Genomic DNA, 18,239 nt, shown 5'->3' on the forward strand with positions numbered 1-18,239 from the left:
AAAATGATTACAATTTGTATTGAAATTTTTTTTTTTTTGATCTGAAGATGCCAGATAAGGTGATTATGTTTGGAGGTCCAATTGTAGCAGTTGCCAGATGTGGTATTTATGTCTGAATGATTGGTAATCAATGAATGTTTATAAATGATGATATGTCTGAATGATTGAAATAAATATTGCAAGCTTTTTTAAGATAAAGATGCTAGATATGGCGATTATGGTTTTCTTCAAAAGATCATTTTACACATCGTAAGCTAAGACACGCACACAAGTAAAGCTAAGACACGCATATAAGTAAAGTTGACGTAAGCAATAATTAGGAGTAATTTTTTTCATCATAAAATTTGTTACAAATACCTCATACAAAATGTAACAACACTGTACAATGAAAACAAATTATATATACGAGAATCTTTTATTATAAATTATCCAATAATACCAGAAAATTTACATTACTTTTTTTTTATGTTTTTTCACAGTGACTAGATGTTTCACAAATGCCAAAAACGCTACAGACTAGATTGGGGGCTACAAAGGACTAGGTAAAGCCATGAAGAGAAGAGAAACTAAATCAGTGTTATGCCTCAGCCTCGTTTATTAGTACAAAAAATAAATTACGTTGTGTTCGGCTTGAAGCGAGTGTGTTCTGAATTCAAATTAAAACTAATACTTGAATCAAATGAAACGAACTTTTTAGTATAAAATTCAAAATGCTTTCTATGTGAGAAGATTAGAATATGTATTTTATGAATTTACTATGTGATAAGGCAATCTGGAAATGTTAAAATTATAGATAAAACGGACTTTTTAATCAGATGCCGCTCCATTTATAATTTAAGTTCCTCGAAAATTGAAAATTTTGATTCGATTAAAGCTTTAATGAAATTAGTACACATCAAACAATTAGTTTAAACAACTAGGACATGTGTAAATATTTATTGCGCCAAATTTGAGAAAATTCCTAATTGGCGAGCAAATTATCATAATAGAAGATGAATAAATATTATAATGACATTTATGATTAGAAATATTTGAAACAAAAGGAAGTAATTAATGCTGATTTAGGTGAAAATATTTGAATAGGAAACAAATTTACATTTTGTAAAGTAGTAAATTATTTTATTTACAAAACTTATACTTTTTTGGAGAAAAAACAATATTTTTGCTCAAGACCAAAAGCAAATAAGCAGTTACAGTTTGTTTTTGAAAGCCGCTACCACTTTTTGAAGATTCCATTTCGGAGAGGGGTGATCCTTTCAGCTGGGCTCTTCCTCAAGCTCTATTCCAGATGCTTTTCTTTTCTCTCACCCCTATTTCGATGAAATCAAAACAAACCACGCGTAAATGCGCGAATGATCTTTAAAAACCAAAACAACTGTATGTTCCCTGAATGCTTAGGTAAATATTAAAATTTTGTTACGAAATATTTGGCTGTTACACGTTATAAAAGTTCTTTTTTTACGAATTTAGATGTGGTGTAATTAGTTCTAAAATCGCAAGACACACAAAAGTTTCTTGGTTACACAAATAATGACAAAGAAAAGCAATAAATTAAGCAGCGAAAGTCTAGTTTTTCTACCACATGTTCATATTAGAAATACAAATTTCTCAATCTATTATGTGATAAGGCAGAAATATCTAGATATTAGTGATATAAGAATGGTTTCAAATTCTTATTGTATGTGTGATTAATTTAAAATATTTAACATCTGAAATAACAAATCGAAATGCCTAAATAACAAATTATTGCAAAATGCCAATCAATGCGCAAAGTAAATAAATTTGAATTTAACTTATTGCTAAATACCAATCATTGCAAGACAACATCACAAAAATTTCAATTGCACTCATTTACATAAATTAAAATATATTCACAAAATCATCCAACATTATAATGTCAACAATTAACAACTGCACACAAAATATTTTTCTTAATTTGCTGGCAAAAAAAAAAACATTTTGAGGACAACATACTTCATAATGCTGATATCAGCAATTAATTGCAATCACTATTTCAATTACTTGACATGACATGAAACATTCTGTGAACATTCAATTTCGCGATGTTGATGTCCTCTCTCTGGACAAAAACCAATAACAATTAAACATGCTATTAAGAAGAGTGTTCAAAATTAAAAATTAGCTTATGTTTAGAATACTCATGCACTTAAAAACAGCAATTATACAAAGGTTTCTAATTGTTATGACCAACTAGCAGTAGCTGCTTTTCTTCGAATAGAGTTTTCAAACAGCCTCCACAATATACTTCGAACTATCACGAGTATATTCCACCTTCCATTAATTCGAACATTCACACAAACAGCTTGAAAGTAAAATGGATGATCGAATTAACTGTTGATAATTCTAAGCATATCGAGGTCACGTGACTGTTTTGCAGCTATTTCAAGTTTGGACAACAATTAGGCACCACAATGAAGAATTAGTAAATGTTCTTTTCGACGACATAACTGAACACAGTTTGAAGACTCAGATAGTGCAGCCAGTTTATTAGCTGCCAAAAGTTTTTTTTTCTCTTAGTTTTTGAGATCCTTTCGGACATAATATCCTGGCCACTTCAGATAGGCTATGATGTCAGAAAAGCTCTGTCCAATAAAGGAATAGAACGTAAGAGAATAATGGTGATCCATTACTTTTCTTTCCGTTGCAGCCAGATCACATTATGAGGCATTTTCCTTTCTCGGCCCAAGGATTGTTCTTTTTGTCGGGCGCATGTATCAGGGGGTCTGTGCGTTCATTTTCTTCGATATATTCTCTCAATCTGCAAGAAAAATAAAAATAATAAGGTATGGCATTGAAAATAGATCTAATATATCAATAATTCGGAGGAGGAATGAGCACTTTATATGGTCTGGTATATTTTTTCGGCATATTTTCAATCAGCCAAGTTATTAACGTATAAAGCTCTCATTGCTGACATAGTTTTAAAAATTTGTTTCGTTTTATGATGTGTGCACTGTTTTCAAAATAAAAAACAGACTGATCATACTCTTGTCAATTAGATAAGTAAACAAATCTCATTGAGTAACAATGTCATAGTTAAAATGATTAGAATTTATTAAAATTTTTACACATAGTTAAAGAGACTATGTGTAAAAATTTTAATAAAACTCATCATTTTTTTTCACAATCCATATTACTGGGAGGTATTTTGAACAATCACCATTAAATTCTGTTTCCTGAAGTTTCAGATAAATAAGTATTGCTTAAAGTCCTTTTTACCTAATTACCATTGGTAGAATAATTTTTTCAAATAATTGTGAGCCAAAATTTTAATTTACGTGATAGTAATCATACTATTGTTTACTTCACTCTAATTAGAATTCAAGCAATTAAAGTTAAAATGATTAGAATTTATTAAAATTTTTATACATATTTAAAGAGACTATGTGTAAAACTTTTACTAAAACTCATGATTTTTTTTTCACAATCCATATTACTGGGAGGTATTTTGAACAATCACCATTAAATGCGGTTTCCTGAAGTTACAGATAAATGAGCATTGCTTAAAGTCCTTTTTACCTAATTACCATTGGTAGAATAATTTTTTCAAATAATAGTGTGCCAAAATTTTAGTTTACGTGATAATAATCGTACTATTGTTTACTTCACGCTAATTAGAATTCAAGCATTTCACACAATGAGTATAATCGTACACATGATGTGTTGAACATATCAAACACTGTTAAGTTCACAATAAGAAATTTTGAGATAATCTTAAAAGACTACTAAGACTTAAAGAGTAGATAGATTTCAGGAGCCTGCATGATGCTGATTTACAATTTCTTTAAAACGGAAAGGAACTTTGAACTATTTACTTATATAAATACAAACGTTGAAATTCTATATAATCATACTCTCATCATTAGAAGTCGAACATGAATTATTTTATTTCCGTGTTGCTAAGATAAATTTTATTGTTAGAGATAAGAAGTCATATTGAATGCATGAAGAATGCATGAAGAATGGCATATTTTATTTAAATTTTTTGAAATCTAGAGTTCATTATTATACAAATTATCTTCAGTTTTTAGTGTTTTTTTTCTTCAAATGATGGTATATGCACCATAAAAGTAACAAAATGGAAATAAATATTTTTATCACTTTTTTGTTTGGAATTATTGTGCACCAAAACTTATTTGGGGTCTTATGTAGGAGTTGATATTTTTTCTGGTCTTTTGAAGAAGTTCTATATTTACAGCAAAGTAAAGTTATAAGGTTTTAAGACTATTTCCATAACTTAATCTAAGAACATTATTTTAACTAAACACAATAAAATATAAAAAGAAATCGATAATTTTCGGTTACATAAAGCCATAATGTATTAATATTGGAATGTGTTAGAGAATTAACTATATTCGACTGTTTTAGATTAAAAGGAATTTGATAGTTAATCGATAAGAGACGACAAATGTTTCTGACTAAATAAGGCATTTATAGACTCTTATCTTTGTACAAAAGATAACACACCCATGTCCCTTAACTTAGCATAATATCGATCCATGTATAGTTGATGGTATTTAATAGCTGGCATCAATCCAGCACGCAGGCAGATCTAATAATCGTCAACATAGAAGGACTTAAATTATTTCCGCTTGATGGAAAAACTTTTTTTCTATCCTTTCATTTTATGAGACACGAGGAAAACTTTCAAAGAAACGAGTATCATTTTAAAAACACATTCATTATTGGGAAAAAAGTTTCTTCAATAGTTGATGCACTTTAGAGTATCGATATTTTGCACGTTTCAAAGATACGTAATAATCGGAGATTGATGTATTTTTTAAATATGAATATCTTAATAGTTTTTTTTTATTTAAGTGTTTGACGCTCCACTTAAATATACATTTAATTATTCAACAAAACAAAGAATATTGAAGATTTGATTTCCAACAAGGCAGTATCGATTCACAATGTTTTTTGAAGGTCATTTGCCAAGGAAAATAAAATAGCCACAGATCAAGGGCCTTACATTTAAGGCAAAGTTATAATTTTTAAACTATTTATACCATTTATTTATACAATACTATATATATCTAATCTCTTTACAAACCATTTATGATATATAATTTTAATTTTTAAAAAATCACCAATTTGGCAAGATTTTTAATTTTAGATATAAAATTTTCAAACTTAATGAACAAATCTCAGTTATTGCAAATTTTTATGAGCTCCTATCAAAATTATGCTTGAACTTAGTAGCGCGTAACATCATTTTCCATTAACATTTTGTAGGCTAATGGTGCTGTTAATTATACTTGTAACTAGGACTGGGCGATATAAGAAATTATGTATCGTGCTGCATCGTCAGTTTTGCATCGCGATATAGTATTTTTGAATTTCATTTACTTGTAAGGCACAGAAAGTCAGATTTCTATCAAAACTTCATACTCAAATTGATTTAAATAAATTTATAAATTTGAAGATATATATGTTTTGCTTAAGAAAGATATTAAATAAATTTACTACAATGTTCAAATCTTACTTAATATTTATTGAAATGTTTGTTTAGAAATTCATAATACGCGTAAAACAAAGTGTTAAAAACTTTTTTAAAGCGTTTTTTACAAATTAATATTTTCTTGTACTATGCATAAATAAATACATAATTATTAAGTTCGATCGTAATGTTCAATTTCTAAATGAAACGTTAAAGATTATTTGTATGTTTAAAACAAAGTGCTAAATAAATTTTAAAAAAAAACGCTTTTAAAACACTATTTTTTATTATTATCATTTGTTGCCAAAGTGTCTGAAAAACACAAAATAGGACACGAAATTAAGATGGCCACTAGGATTACTGCCACTTTTTGATATTTTGTTTGATATTTTGGTAGCCATTTTTTATACAAAGGTCACTCGTTGGCGACTGGCTACCGCTCATCTAGAGTTCTAGTTACACATACTCTACTTATTCATAAACACTCAATATTTTTGAGGTTGTTAAATGTTAAGAAGGTGGTACGAATTAGACAACCGGTTTCTTAAATCATACCACTTGCAGATCTTGCGAAAACAATTACAAGTACTTACTGCACAAATATTATTTTCAAAAAATAACATGAATAACTGTATTTTAGTATTAAATTATTTCAAATGTAATTCTGTGATTGATTGGCGATTGGTAAAAATTTTAATGTTAAAAGTGTAACGATTCAGGCAACTCCTCTCAAAATGGTCATTTAAGGCACTTCGGGATAATGGAACCCATGTTGACCTTTAATTTTATCCAAAGCTCAAATAAATTAGCGTCCCAAAGATGGATCCGTCAACAATTAAATGAGTTTCCATTGGTCAAGCAATTGGAAAGTCTCGTTCGCTTTGTATTAGGGTGGCGACTTTCAGGATGGAACCAGGACAACTATCTTGCCGCACTTCTCCATCGTTTTGATGGTCTCTCATCACTAGAGTATCACCAGTGAGGCTGTGTGGCCAACAATGCCGAACACCAGAACACCATTTTCTATTTCAGAACACAACCTGAGTTATAACATGAACCATTACTGGTCAGCACTTCACCGAATAGCTCAACAGCTAGGAGTGGACATTGGCTAGTAATTACTGATTTTTGATAAAATTGATTATACATCCTGAAGGATTGGATTACAATGGGAAACTAATTTTTTTACATCTATTCAAACACTTGATCTTACCTCATTTGGGTGAGAGGATTTAAAATCTGAAATTAGTTCTGCTCCTAAATCTGCAGATTTTTTAATAGCATTTTTAGTCAAAATTTGCACATTTAAAAACGTTATATATTATAGGCTGTCACGTAAAAGCTGCGACACATCATCAGGATTAAAATTGCATAGGAACCCATGCCTGGAAATATACGTGGTTTGGGGCATTTCTCTATTATGATCTGTTCAGAAGCACATGAAGAAGCAGTTTATAAAAGTAAAGCGATCCATGTGGCGTACGACGACATTTCGGGGAATGGGTTCGGATGCAGTTTTAATTCTAAAGATGAGCCCTAACTCTCTTAGAAGTCACAACATTCACGCTACCCTTTGTTATTTATAACGTCTTTGAATACATTTCGACAAAATATTGACTAGATCCGAAGACATGCCTTTACAATTTTGATCCTCTACGAAAGGGATGGTTCCCCGCTTTGGTAGTCCACCGACATGCGCGCAAAAACTAGAACTTTTCGGTAGAGCAGTTTAACGAGGATAGATACCACACACCCTCGGTCCCTTCACAGACCGATCAAAGTATTCACCCTCCCGCACACTGACCACTGCCGTTGATGCCTGACTTAGGTAATTTACTGGGAACCGTGTCTTAACGATCAGTCCACTGCGAGACAGCTGGAGGAGATAAACCGATAAATTGCAGATTTGAAATCAGCGATACGAAAGTATTTAAGATCTGTTAAAAAATCTCATGCAACAGGAAAAAAAAGGTGTTCGCTTGTGTTATTGATCACGATTTTAACAGATTTTAATAAAAAAAAATTAGAATTCAAGAGAATCAAAAAGAGGTTAGAACACAAGAGATTAGAATTAGAAAAATTAGACGGCAGGAAAACAATTTTAGCAAAAAATGTAGATTTGTTTACAACTTAAAAGCTTCAGATTTGAATAGAAGAGTAGATTGCAAAATCATAATAAACCAACTCAAAAGGAATTTATTTAAAACTAGGAAAATTAAACCAAACAGCGTCGCTTAGTTCGCAAATGTTGAAATCAAGATTTTATTCTCAGGTAATTCGAATTCGAAGGTGAAATTCCAACACCCAAGTCATCGCTTTGTTTAATAAATTAAATTCTTTCAAGCACCGACGTCTGGGATTTCATTGCATTAATTATCTTCTAGTAAGTTTCGTTAATTAAATGGAATTTTTTTCCCTTCATACTTTTGATTTCTAAATTGAAATTTCGAGTCGTAAATAAAAATTGCTTTACAATGCAATTTAACTCTTTGTGATCTTATTCTCCAAATGTGCAAAATTACTAAAACTATAAAACACTGTTTTTACAAATAACAACAATTTTCAGAAACAGTGAGGTGCAATATATTAGGAACAAAATGCTAAATTAAATGAACTTCAATATTTAAGTTGAAGTGGTCTAACACGTAGCATATAACATTGTTTTATAGTTAGACTAGGTATCAGAGCCATCTGACGGGCATCTTTGTGACTAACTTTAAGTTTTGGTAAAATCACGTTATCTTGTTTCCTAAATACAACACAGCAAATTTCTAACTCCTTCTGATTTTCTTACATCAACTTCGGTGATTAAACCTTACAAATAAATATATATATGGAAAAAAATCATTTCATAATAAAAATGTATAATTAAAAATTTTAATTTCGAAAAAAATTTGGTCAAAAATATATATTTTTAAACTTTATACTATCAGACTTTACAATAAAACATAAATCGATTTCAGGTTTAAGGTTAAAAAAGGTATAAAAGAAGATGAAATATTTGATTCGATTTAAGAATTCTCTGGCAGGAAAACTATTTCTCTCATGCTAAATGATTATTTTCACGCCAAGTTACCCACAGACAGCCATCAGTTGTTTGTGTCTCATCGCCATTTTCAAAAGAGTACCCAAACTTTGTTTAAGCTAGTTTTAATTCGATTATTCTTTTGTTTACAATCTGTTGTATAGTTCAGGCAACTTCATGAACTGAACTATATCATTAGTTTTCTACATAGGTTTGAATTTTCTGAATTATATTGCATTGGATTAAAATTCTTGAGCAATTTGTGAACAAATTTGTCGTACGTATTTTTTTTCCTTCTCTTTCTCATACAAATAAACTACATTTTCAAATTGTTCAGGAACACGTTTTTGGAAAAAAATACTGCACTTTCAAGGTAGGACTAGTCCTACCTTGAAAAGCAGATTCTTGAAAAGTTTCAATTTCAAGGACTATGATGTTTTTGCGTTGTATACTAGTGTATAGTGGATCGCCTGGAAACTTGAAAAATAACAGTTTGGCGTTGAAAATTTATGTAAAAAGGGCTGCCCCAATGAAAACTGAGGCTTTTCATTGTATTTTCCTGAAATTTCAATGCATATATTGTTACCTGTTTGAATTGGGGACAACTAGTGTCAGCTTCCTGATCACTGCATGTCAGAAATGGATCAGATTTAAAAATCGGTCTTTTATCCTCAGTTAGAAATGAAATGTGAAGAACATTTATGCAAATTTTCCAAATTAATAATGTCAGAATAACAGTTTTTATTTTAAAATTTTTTTTAAAAACAGTTTCAAATAATTTTTAAGCAAATTCTCAAACTTATAAAAAAAAAGGCTAATTCTTGTAAAGAAAACTATTTTAAATAACCCATTAAATTTTTTTTTCTTAATCGACGTTTATAGCGCTAATGGCAATTTCAAATTCAATTAAGATCAATCAGTATTCCTAGCTCTAAAAAGCGTTTCTTATAAGAACATGCAAAAACTAATTAACAATAAAAGTTTTATAGGTAACAGAATTCTAAAAAGGGTTTTGTCATTTACGTCACAGTCATTTTAGTGTAGAATATTTAAACTATATACTTTTATTTCTGTTTTTTTTTCTTCTTCTTGCATTTAAAAGAATGTTTTACAGCTCACGTATCTCTCTACAGGTGAGTAAAATCAGAAACTCTGTTTAAAATGTCTTCTTCTGCAGACAACAAAAACCTAAATTACCGAAATAAAATGAAGTCCTTTTTAAAGGAAGAAAATTACCGGAACCTGTCACGTGAGAAAAGATAATATACGAACCAAACTTATCAGTTAACTGTAAATTTATTGCTCTGTCGATCTGAATTGATACTTTTTTTTTTCTTTTTCATAAACCTCAAGGTACTAAAAATATTTTTTGTTAGAGGGGAACATTTTATAGAGTTTTTATTATCTTGTCGTTAACATTTCTTTCTCCATCGATTTCTTTTTAAAAATGAGCTGTAAAAATGTAACTACGTCATACTTCTTTAAGTATTTTTCTTTTGTGAAACAAAATTATTTAACAGTAACTTATCTACTCTGTAATGTACGCAACTACTGTTTAAGTTGGTTGTGTGAAAAATGTTAAACATTACAAGATTTGGTAGCGGCTATATTGCGCCAAACATAAATACAACATACTCAATGAAATAAAATAAAATGATTTTATAAACTAAGTTTTAAAAAAACAAAAATCAAATTTAAAAAACTATGCTGAATCAAACTTTTACACTAAGACATATGAGTTTTCTGATCGAACGGTGTTTTAAACTAAGTCTGACAGAAAAAGGTGGATAAAAGGAAGATCACTGTCAAACCTCGGAGTCATAAAATTCTCATTTATTTAAAGAAGGCAAACCCTTTCAGGGGATAAGAATATTTAAACCAGCAATTATATTTACCATGAGGAACAGGCATAAAAGTTAATTTATTTATCTTATAATTGCAGAAATATTTGATTTTTATAAGCATTACTTTGAAATAAATTACTACATATAATATCTCTCGTTATAAATGAGACATACTTTTTTCCGACACAAAAGAATTAATATTTTTTTATATTCAACAATATAAAAAAAAACTAAACTTTTTTGATATTTTTAATGTTGGATTTTATTAAGTACTGAGTTAAAAACAATTTTTTTTTTTGCTTTATATTCATAATATTTTGTTTCTGAACATACTATTACCGAACACAAAAACACAAACAACCAAATCTTTCCATATTAAAAAACGTAAGGGCCACTATTGTTTTGAGCGTTCAACTTACTGTTACATTTTGACACAATACGCAAAAGTTATAAGACTTAACTTGAAATCACAAAGGTTCTATAGAGAAATGTACAAGGAATACGATGAAATAAAAAAGGTAACATTTTATAATTATTATCTGTTAAACTTAGAGCAAAAAACAGCATGTGGGCTGTTCTGCAGGCCTCAAGAATGCAACAAAGACTTGAAATTTTACATGCGGAAAGAAGAATGTTTGTTTATAAACTTAACACAAGCTATTTTTTTTTTCGAACAATTTGTTCAAATTTTGTGCCTTTTCGCATTTTTTTTCTGAATTTTCTTTTCTCTATTTTCTTTTCTCTATTTATTTTCTTTTCTCTATTTTTCTTTTCTCATATTTCGCTTTGTTGTGCAAAAATTACATACTTAAAAACTTAGAATTATTATTTTGAAATTGATTCGAGAAACATTAACTTATCTTTAAAGTAAAAAATACCTTGTGGAGCATTCTGCAGTCCGTAGAAATGCAACAAGATTAAATTTGACGCGTTAAAAGTGACATTTTCACATATAAACCAAACGATTTTTTTAAAATTCCTATTTGTTTGAAAATTAATGTGATTTTAAGTGTTTTTACGTGATTTTTTTAAAACTTTTTTATACAATAATTGCTTTTCTATTGTTGCAGCTAAGTTTAACTCTCTCGTGATCTACATTTTATAAGTTCCAGCTTGACTTGATATCAAAATAAAAGAGTGAAAGATGTTACCACACATAAGTCTTAACAATTGCATTGAAATTTTAAATTTAAAAGGCTGAAAAAGAAATAAAAAAGTTCTTTCAATTTGGACTGATAGATGATATAAGGTTACTGTAATAGATTGATAGATAACATTTAATATTATTTATTACTTTTTTATTGTGTAGCTCATTCTGAATTCCCAAGCTTAAATATTTTATTTTTCTAAGTACAATTGATTATTTTTCAAATACAAGTATTATTTTACATCATTTCGATTTTCTAAATGTGCTTAAATATCTTATAAGCAAAATGATTTTTTATCAACTTATAAGGAAAGAAACAATGATGAATGAGACGCAACTAGGGGGTTGGCGAGAGCAGCGATCAGGAAGTTGTTTAAAATAACCATGAACACATCAACCACTTAACGTGATATGGTATATGCATGGTACGTGGTACGCCAGGCAATGTCGTATGATGCAATGTGACCAAATCACGTCAATTTAAGATTTGTCAGCTTTGTTGATAAACTATTACTTGAAGTTTACAAATATTTTAAAAATCTCGAGTAAATTGATCTACTACTTGAACAAGATTTGGAGTTGGCCACATCAAGTTAAAATGCGTTTAGGTCTATAACGAAACGCATAAACGCAGTATTACCCAAGTTACAACTTATTTTAAAAACTTAAGTAACACATCAACTTAACGTTATTGGTCAATCCCAAAAAAGTAATCTGAAAACTACTTTAAAAAGCAGAGAAGAAGTTCTCACATATTCACATTTAAAAGTATTACCCTAGTTTGAAGAGTGCCCCTGATCCATAAAACTTTTCGCTACCAATGGCTCGTTGACTTTTCTTTCAGACATTGAAGTACAGTCTATATATATAAGTACCGAAAAAACAGCGAAACACACGCTGAAATGCCATTTCAGCAAATTTTCGAAGCTACTTAGAGCGTTCCGATAAAAGTCCATAAAGACAGCCATAAAGACAAAACTCAGACAAAATTGGCACGTGTCTGGGTAATATTTTTTTCTCCACTTTTCTTGTAAATAGGAAAATATCTTCGGTTTCTTTTAGTGAATTACAACTGTCTCCATTTTTTTCCGTTAAATTATTTAACCAAGCTTAAGTTGTAAGTAAAGTCACAAAATGCATAGAGAGAAAAAAGCGTATTGTTGAAAATTTATGAAGATTCTACGAAATTTTAAAATTGTATACAAAAACATCTACATTTTATCCCCGGGTTATTGATATTTTGCATTAGGGGATTTATAGCGAGAAAAGAAATGCATTAGTAAATCTTTTCGCTTCTTATTTTTTCCCGCTTGTTTGTTATTAATCTGAGAGCATTCTTTTTTTGAACGAGAATTCAGTAAAAAAAAGGGTAGAAAATCAATATTCCCAGTTTTATTTTTGTTGGGAAATTTTAAAGAGATTTTTGAAAGTTTAATTCTTATAGGTTTGCTAAAATTTCTAGTTTTAGTTGCATATTAAGGATATTGTGGATCGAAGGCAGAATGTACCTTCAAATGCCCAATGTGTGGTCATCGCATTTTATTTTCCTTTGTATTCGACGATTAGCAGCGAACCCAATTCTGAGTTTACGACAATTAATCTTCAACTTCGTAGCCTCTTAATCTTGACCAGGAAACTCCTAGATCAAGCTTCGGGACAAACTAACCATCGTGGAGGAATTTTTGATAGAACTAACCAGTATTTGCGTCACATGGAGAGGCAAACTACGAATACCTCCCACGGCCAGTCCGACAGCAAGGTGAATCTAATCCATGATCAGTCTACCTCTGAGGATATTTTATGTCAGCACTGTGGACGGTGCGACCCGGGAGAGGTATCGACCATCCACCGCTGGGATTCGAACCTAATTCACCAGGCTCTCTATCCTCAAAGAAATGACGGCTCTCATCGCCTTTTAGATAAAATTACATAAATTCTTTTCAAACTAATTTCAATAAAATGTTGGGGAAGATTTTCGCAGAACATAGCATTATCTGCCGCAGCAAATTGCGCCATCTACAATCACCAAAGCGCCAAATTTGGGCTATCGCAGATGACACGACAGATCAAGAAACGGAAATATCCCTATCTTTGGGTGGGGGTGGGGAGGAAACATTGAAATTATACTATTAAAATTCCAAATTTAAAATTCTATTTTTAACATCAACAACCTTTTATTAAAGAAATTTCCTAACAAAACAAATGTTAAAAAAAAAAAAAAATTCATTACAGATCTATATTTTAAAAATGATAAAAATGTTAATCATGTACAGTAAAATAAATGAGACAAGTTTTTCGTAGGAGAAAGTTACACTAATTACACTAATTTAATTTTTTAAATTTTAAACACTTTTTGATTCGAAAGTATTATACATATAATTTGTAATAATTCTCTTTTCAATGCAGATTCGTTGAAGATTTCAAGAGCTAAATTTGTTAGAAGCCCCCTTCCGCAAAGATTTGTATATACTCCTGCTGTATTTAATTTCTGCAAAGAATTGTATATACTTCCGCTGTATTTAATTTCCGCAAAGATTTGTATATACTCCCGCTGTATTTAATTTCCGCAAAGATTTGTATATACTCCTGCTCTATTTAATTTCCACTAAGATTTGTATATATTCCCGTTGTATTTAATTTCCGCAAAGATTTGTATATACTCCCGCTGTATTTAATTTCCGCAAAGATTTGTATATACTCCCGCTGTATTTAATTTCCACAAAGATTTGTATATACTCCTGGGGTATTTAATTTGCTTATTAATGAGAGATATCTCACGCAAGACTAGGATGGGCTGAGATTTTTCCTTAACGTAACGAGAGTGACTTTAACAGACTTTGTAGCCATAGACAAACTATACCTGCTAATATTGCAACTTTCATTGTCTGGGAGCCCTAAGAAAAATTCCGACAGCTCTTCATTTAACACAAGCAAGATCCAGAGAAAAATGCTGCCTGATATGGAATCATAGTTTTTAAATCAAAATTTTTTCAGCTCAAATTATAATTTTAGCATTTTTTTTTTTTTTTTTGAAATTTTTCAGATTCAAGAGAGAAAAAGTTCGTCCGCAATTTGAATTTTAATACAACATAAGGTTATTGTAATAGAATTTAATTTTAAAAAACTAAAATAACTTCTCATTCATTACTTCTTATTGCGTCAAACATTCTATATTCTTAAGTATAAATCATTTTGGATCAACATGGAAAAGTTTATTTTATTTATATGCGCATTAATAGTAAATAATTTTCTACTAAAGAGCATTGAGCAATATAATAATTACCTAAAATATGAAAAGTTTTAGCGAGTGCTTATTAAAAGCGATTTTTGATGAAAAATACCACTCTTACATAGAGGAAATAACATTTTTTTTCTATTAAGCAGATAGTTCAGGTACCGCTTAATAAATAACCGTTAAATAACTTAAATAGCTGAAAGTAAATGTCTGAAAATACTAAAGAACAGATAGGTGTAAATACTGAACTTGTAGAAATAGTGCGGCTTATTGTAATGCCCTAAGCCATTCATTTATATATATTTCAGCTTAAACTTAGAAAAACATTCTTAAAAATGCTTTGTATGTAAATATAAATAAATCAATTTTTAAAATTTCTGATATGTACCCCTTAAATGTGTTGACAAAATTACTTGCAAATAGATGTTTTCGTGTAAAAAATTTTACAATAAAAAGAGCTCGATGTTTCATAAGCCAGTTGTTAAACCCCCTCGCGTGTACGAATGTTTCTATTCAAATTTCTGTTTATATTTGAAATATATAGATTGATACCCCTACAATAAATAAAAAGACAAAAAAAAATTTATGAGTGCTTATTTTCCTTTAAAGAGCTTGGAAAAATTTTCTCCTCTTAAAAAGACCTTCTGAAATATTCATCAATATCAAGTAGATCACTGCATTATTCATATCAAATCGAATAAATATGTATTTTAAGATTCTTAGAAGTTTACAAAAACTTTTTCCGATCGAATAAACATTCGAATCTAAGTCGGAGCGTTTTCGGAAATGAAAAGTGAGGATTGGTTTCCAGACATATTATCAGCAACGACAAAACTTATATGTTCTGGAGTTTTTTTCTCTTAAAAAAAAATTGTGATATCACAAATAATACAGAACTTGAATCAATTTGCTACGCGGAATCAGGAATTTATTATTGCTCCCGGGACCAACCAAGCTGTGATACAATCTCGATCCGAATTTAACCCCCCGAGGTCTTCTGAGGTGGATAATCTGACCTTCTAAGAAAGTAAGAAATAAAAAAAGAAAGTCAGAAAGCTTTATTTTAAATCCTGAACATTTCTTGTAGTGTTCAAGAAATTCTTGGTAAAAAAAGAATAATACATATTAAGATGATCAATCATATCTATATTCTATCAATTATACATATGGAAGGTGTTTTCAATACAAATATAAACAAAAACAAATCTAGAGCTCCTTACCTCCACGACTTCCGATTACAACGTTTACAGCTGTTTACTTCAGCTTATTGTGCGAGGCAATATTTTCAAACAGATAGTTTTGTTTTCAATAAACGAAATTAATAATATAACTTCTTAACGCAAAATTTTCTGCATTTCATAAGATAGTAATAAGAACAGCGATGGCTCAGGGGATAGAGCGTTCGCCTTCCAAAGCGACGAAACGGGTTCGAATCCCAGTCGATACGAATTCCGCATCCGGCTTGCACCGACCACAGTGCTGATGTGAAATATCCTCAGTGGTAGACGGATCATGAGTTAGAGACCCTTTGCCGTCAGGCTAACCCTGGGAGGTTCCCCAGATCTTCCTTTCCATGTAACTCAAATGTGGGTTAGCTCCATCAGAAAGTCCTCCACGATGGTAAATTTCTCCCAATACTCGATCCAGGAGTTCCCTTCTCTTCTGTATTGGGTTCAAAATTACAAGGCTACAGAGTTGAACATTACTAGTCATAAACCCATAAAATTGGGTAAGCTGTTCAACGACGGTTATAAAATAAAATATAAAATAAGATGGTAATGAAATTAAGTAATTCTGCTGAGTTTCATAAGAAATTTTGATTTAGTTATTTAGATAATTTAAAAAAAGGAGACAAGGTTGTTATATTTAGAAAAAAAATCTTTTTTAGCAGTCATCATTTGGCTTCTTTTGACAAGTTTATTGCAAATTATCTTTGCTACAAACAGTACTCCGTACATACGTTAGTGTTAGTATATGGAGTAACAAGAGAATTTCGAAGTTAGTATATTGTTGAAAAGATAACAAGGGTTTTATAGCAATATTTGTTCTAATATTAAGCTAATATTATTTCGCAAACCACATGCTTTGAGTATATGTACTATCTTTTACATACTTATGTTTATTATTATATAATTACATCTACTGTCTTCACTATTTACTGTGTATTCATTATTTACTATATTTACTGTTAACGTTCAGCCAAATGGCCTCAGTAAACCTGAAATATGGGTAGTAAAGAGCCTGCAGCGCTCCCTAATGTAGAAAACAACATCCATATAAAACGTTATGTGTGGTCTCAAAACCGATAAAAATGATTTTCCCACGTTGGCAACAAAGAACTGAAACAAACTGAGCTATAAGTGGGTTAGAAGTAAAAAATTAGGAACGAACAGTTCATTTAAGCAAACTATTTTATAATTAATATTTGTTTTTATTATAATTTTAATTAAGGTTGATCATAGAATAATTTAGATAATTTATGGTAATATTCGGTAGAATGTAGAAAACTAGATAAGCTCTATAAGCCTAAATTAAAGGTAAAATTTTCAACAGTACATAGGTAGTTTACCAAAATTATCGAAAGTTTATTTAATATATCTAAATAGCTAAACGTCTAATCTAATAGAAATAAGTTATCTAATAAGTTTAAATCAGTTAAACCTCAGAGAAATAAAATAAATGAGATATAGGGTAAACTAACCAGTGAAGGAACACTTAAGCTTCGCTTGCCTTTTAAAAAACCATATTAATTTCAAAATTCGTAATTTTAGTTAAATGACAGTGTCAACATATTTGTTACTAATTGCAAATTATGTAAAAAAAATTGTAGATAACTTATATAATACTGTTTTAAAGTTTTGGAGGTTCAAATAACAAGTAGTAAGAAGACCAAGTGAAGGAACAGCTCTTACCAGTGAATGAACACCCAGTAAAGGAACACTTAATTTTGGTTATTTTTTAATGCTCTTTATGAATTTATAAGCCATACAAATATTTAAAATCAAGCATATTCTTGAAATTATAATATATAAATACTTGGAAAATGTTAACTTTTTTTTGTAATCATGAATTGAAAATTAAAGTGTCAACATATTAACACATACTGTTCATTCACCGGGAAATCTATGCCCAGTAAAGGAACATGGCTGCTCCCTCACTGGTTAGAAGTTGTTTTTCGCATTTTTAACATACTTTTGATGCGGAACATCGCTAAAGGTACAAGAAAATTAAAGTTTATCTTTTATTTTCATTAACTTAGAAAAAAACCTAGTAAAGGAACACTTGTTCCTTCACTGGTTTTTCATCGTTTGGTGATCCAGTGAATGAACACCCTCTTATCTCAGTACTTTATTATGCTATGATGTTTAAAAATAAATAAAACGTAACTTTAATAACTATATTTTTAATTCTCTTTTTCACAGTGAGAAAAATAAAACTATTGCACGCAATTAATTCCACTTCAAACATATAAATACAAACACTCACCTTATAATTTTTTCAAAGAAACAAGGTGCTGCAGAGATAATAAT

General features: G+C 30.0%; 1 protein-coding gene across 1 annotated transcript in view; it reads right to left on the bottom strand.

Moving 5' to 3' along the window:
• Window positions 1-401: 401 nt before the first annotated feature.
• Window positions 402-18,239, bottom strand: part of Ggamma30A (guanine nucleotide-binding protein subunit gamma-e) — a 64,064-nt gene continuing 46,226 nt past the window's right edge. The window contains exon 2 of the mRNA XM_087157431.1: window positions 402-2,779. Within this exon, the coding sequence (XP_087013557.1) occupies window positions 2,674-2,779 (106 nt within the window). The 3' untranslated portion in view covers window positions 402-2,673. The remainder of the gene's footprint in view (window positions 2,780-18,239) is intronic.

The sequence above is a fragment of the Parasteatoda tepidariorum genome, chromosome 2 (assembly GCF_982258835.1).
Source record: "Parasteatoda tepidariorum strain Cologne lab strain chromosome 2, Ptep-v5.0, whole genome shotgun sequence".
NCBI classification, from domain to species: domain Eukaryota; kingdom Metazoa; phylum Arthropoda; class Arachnida; order Araneae; family Theridiidae; genus Parasteatoda; species Parasteatoda tepidariorum.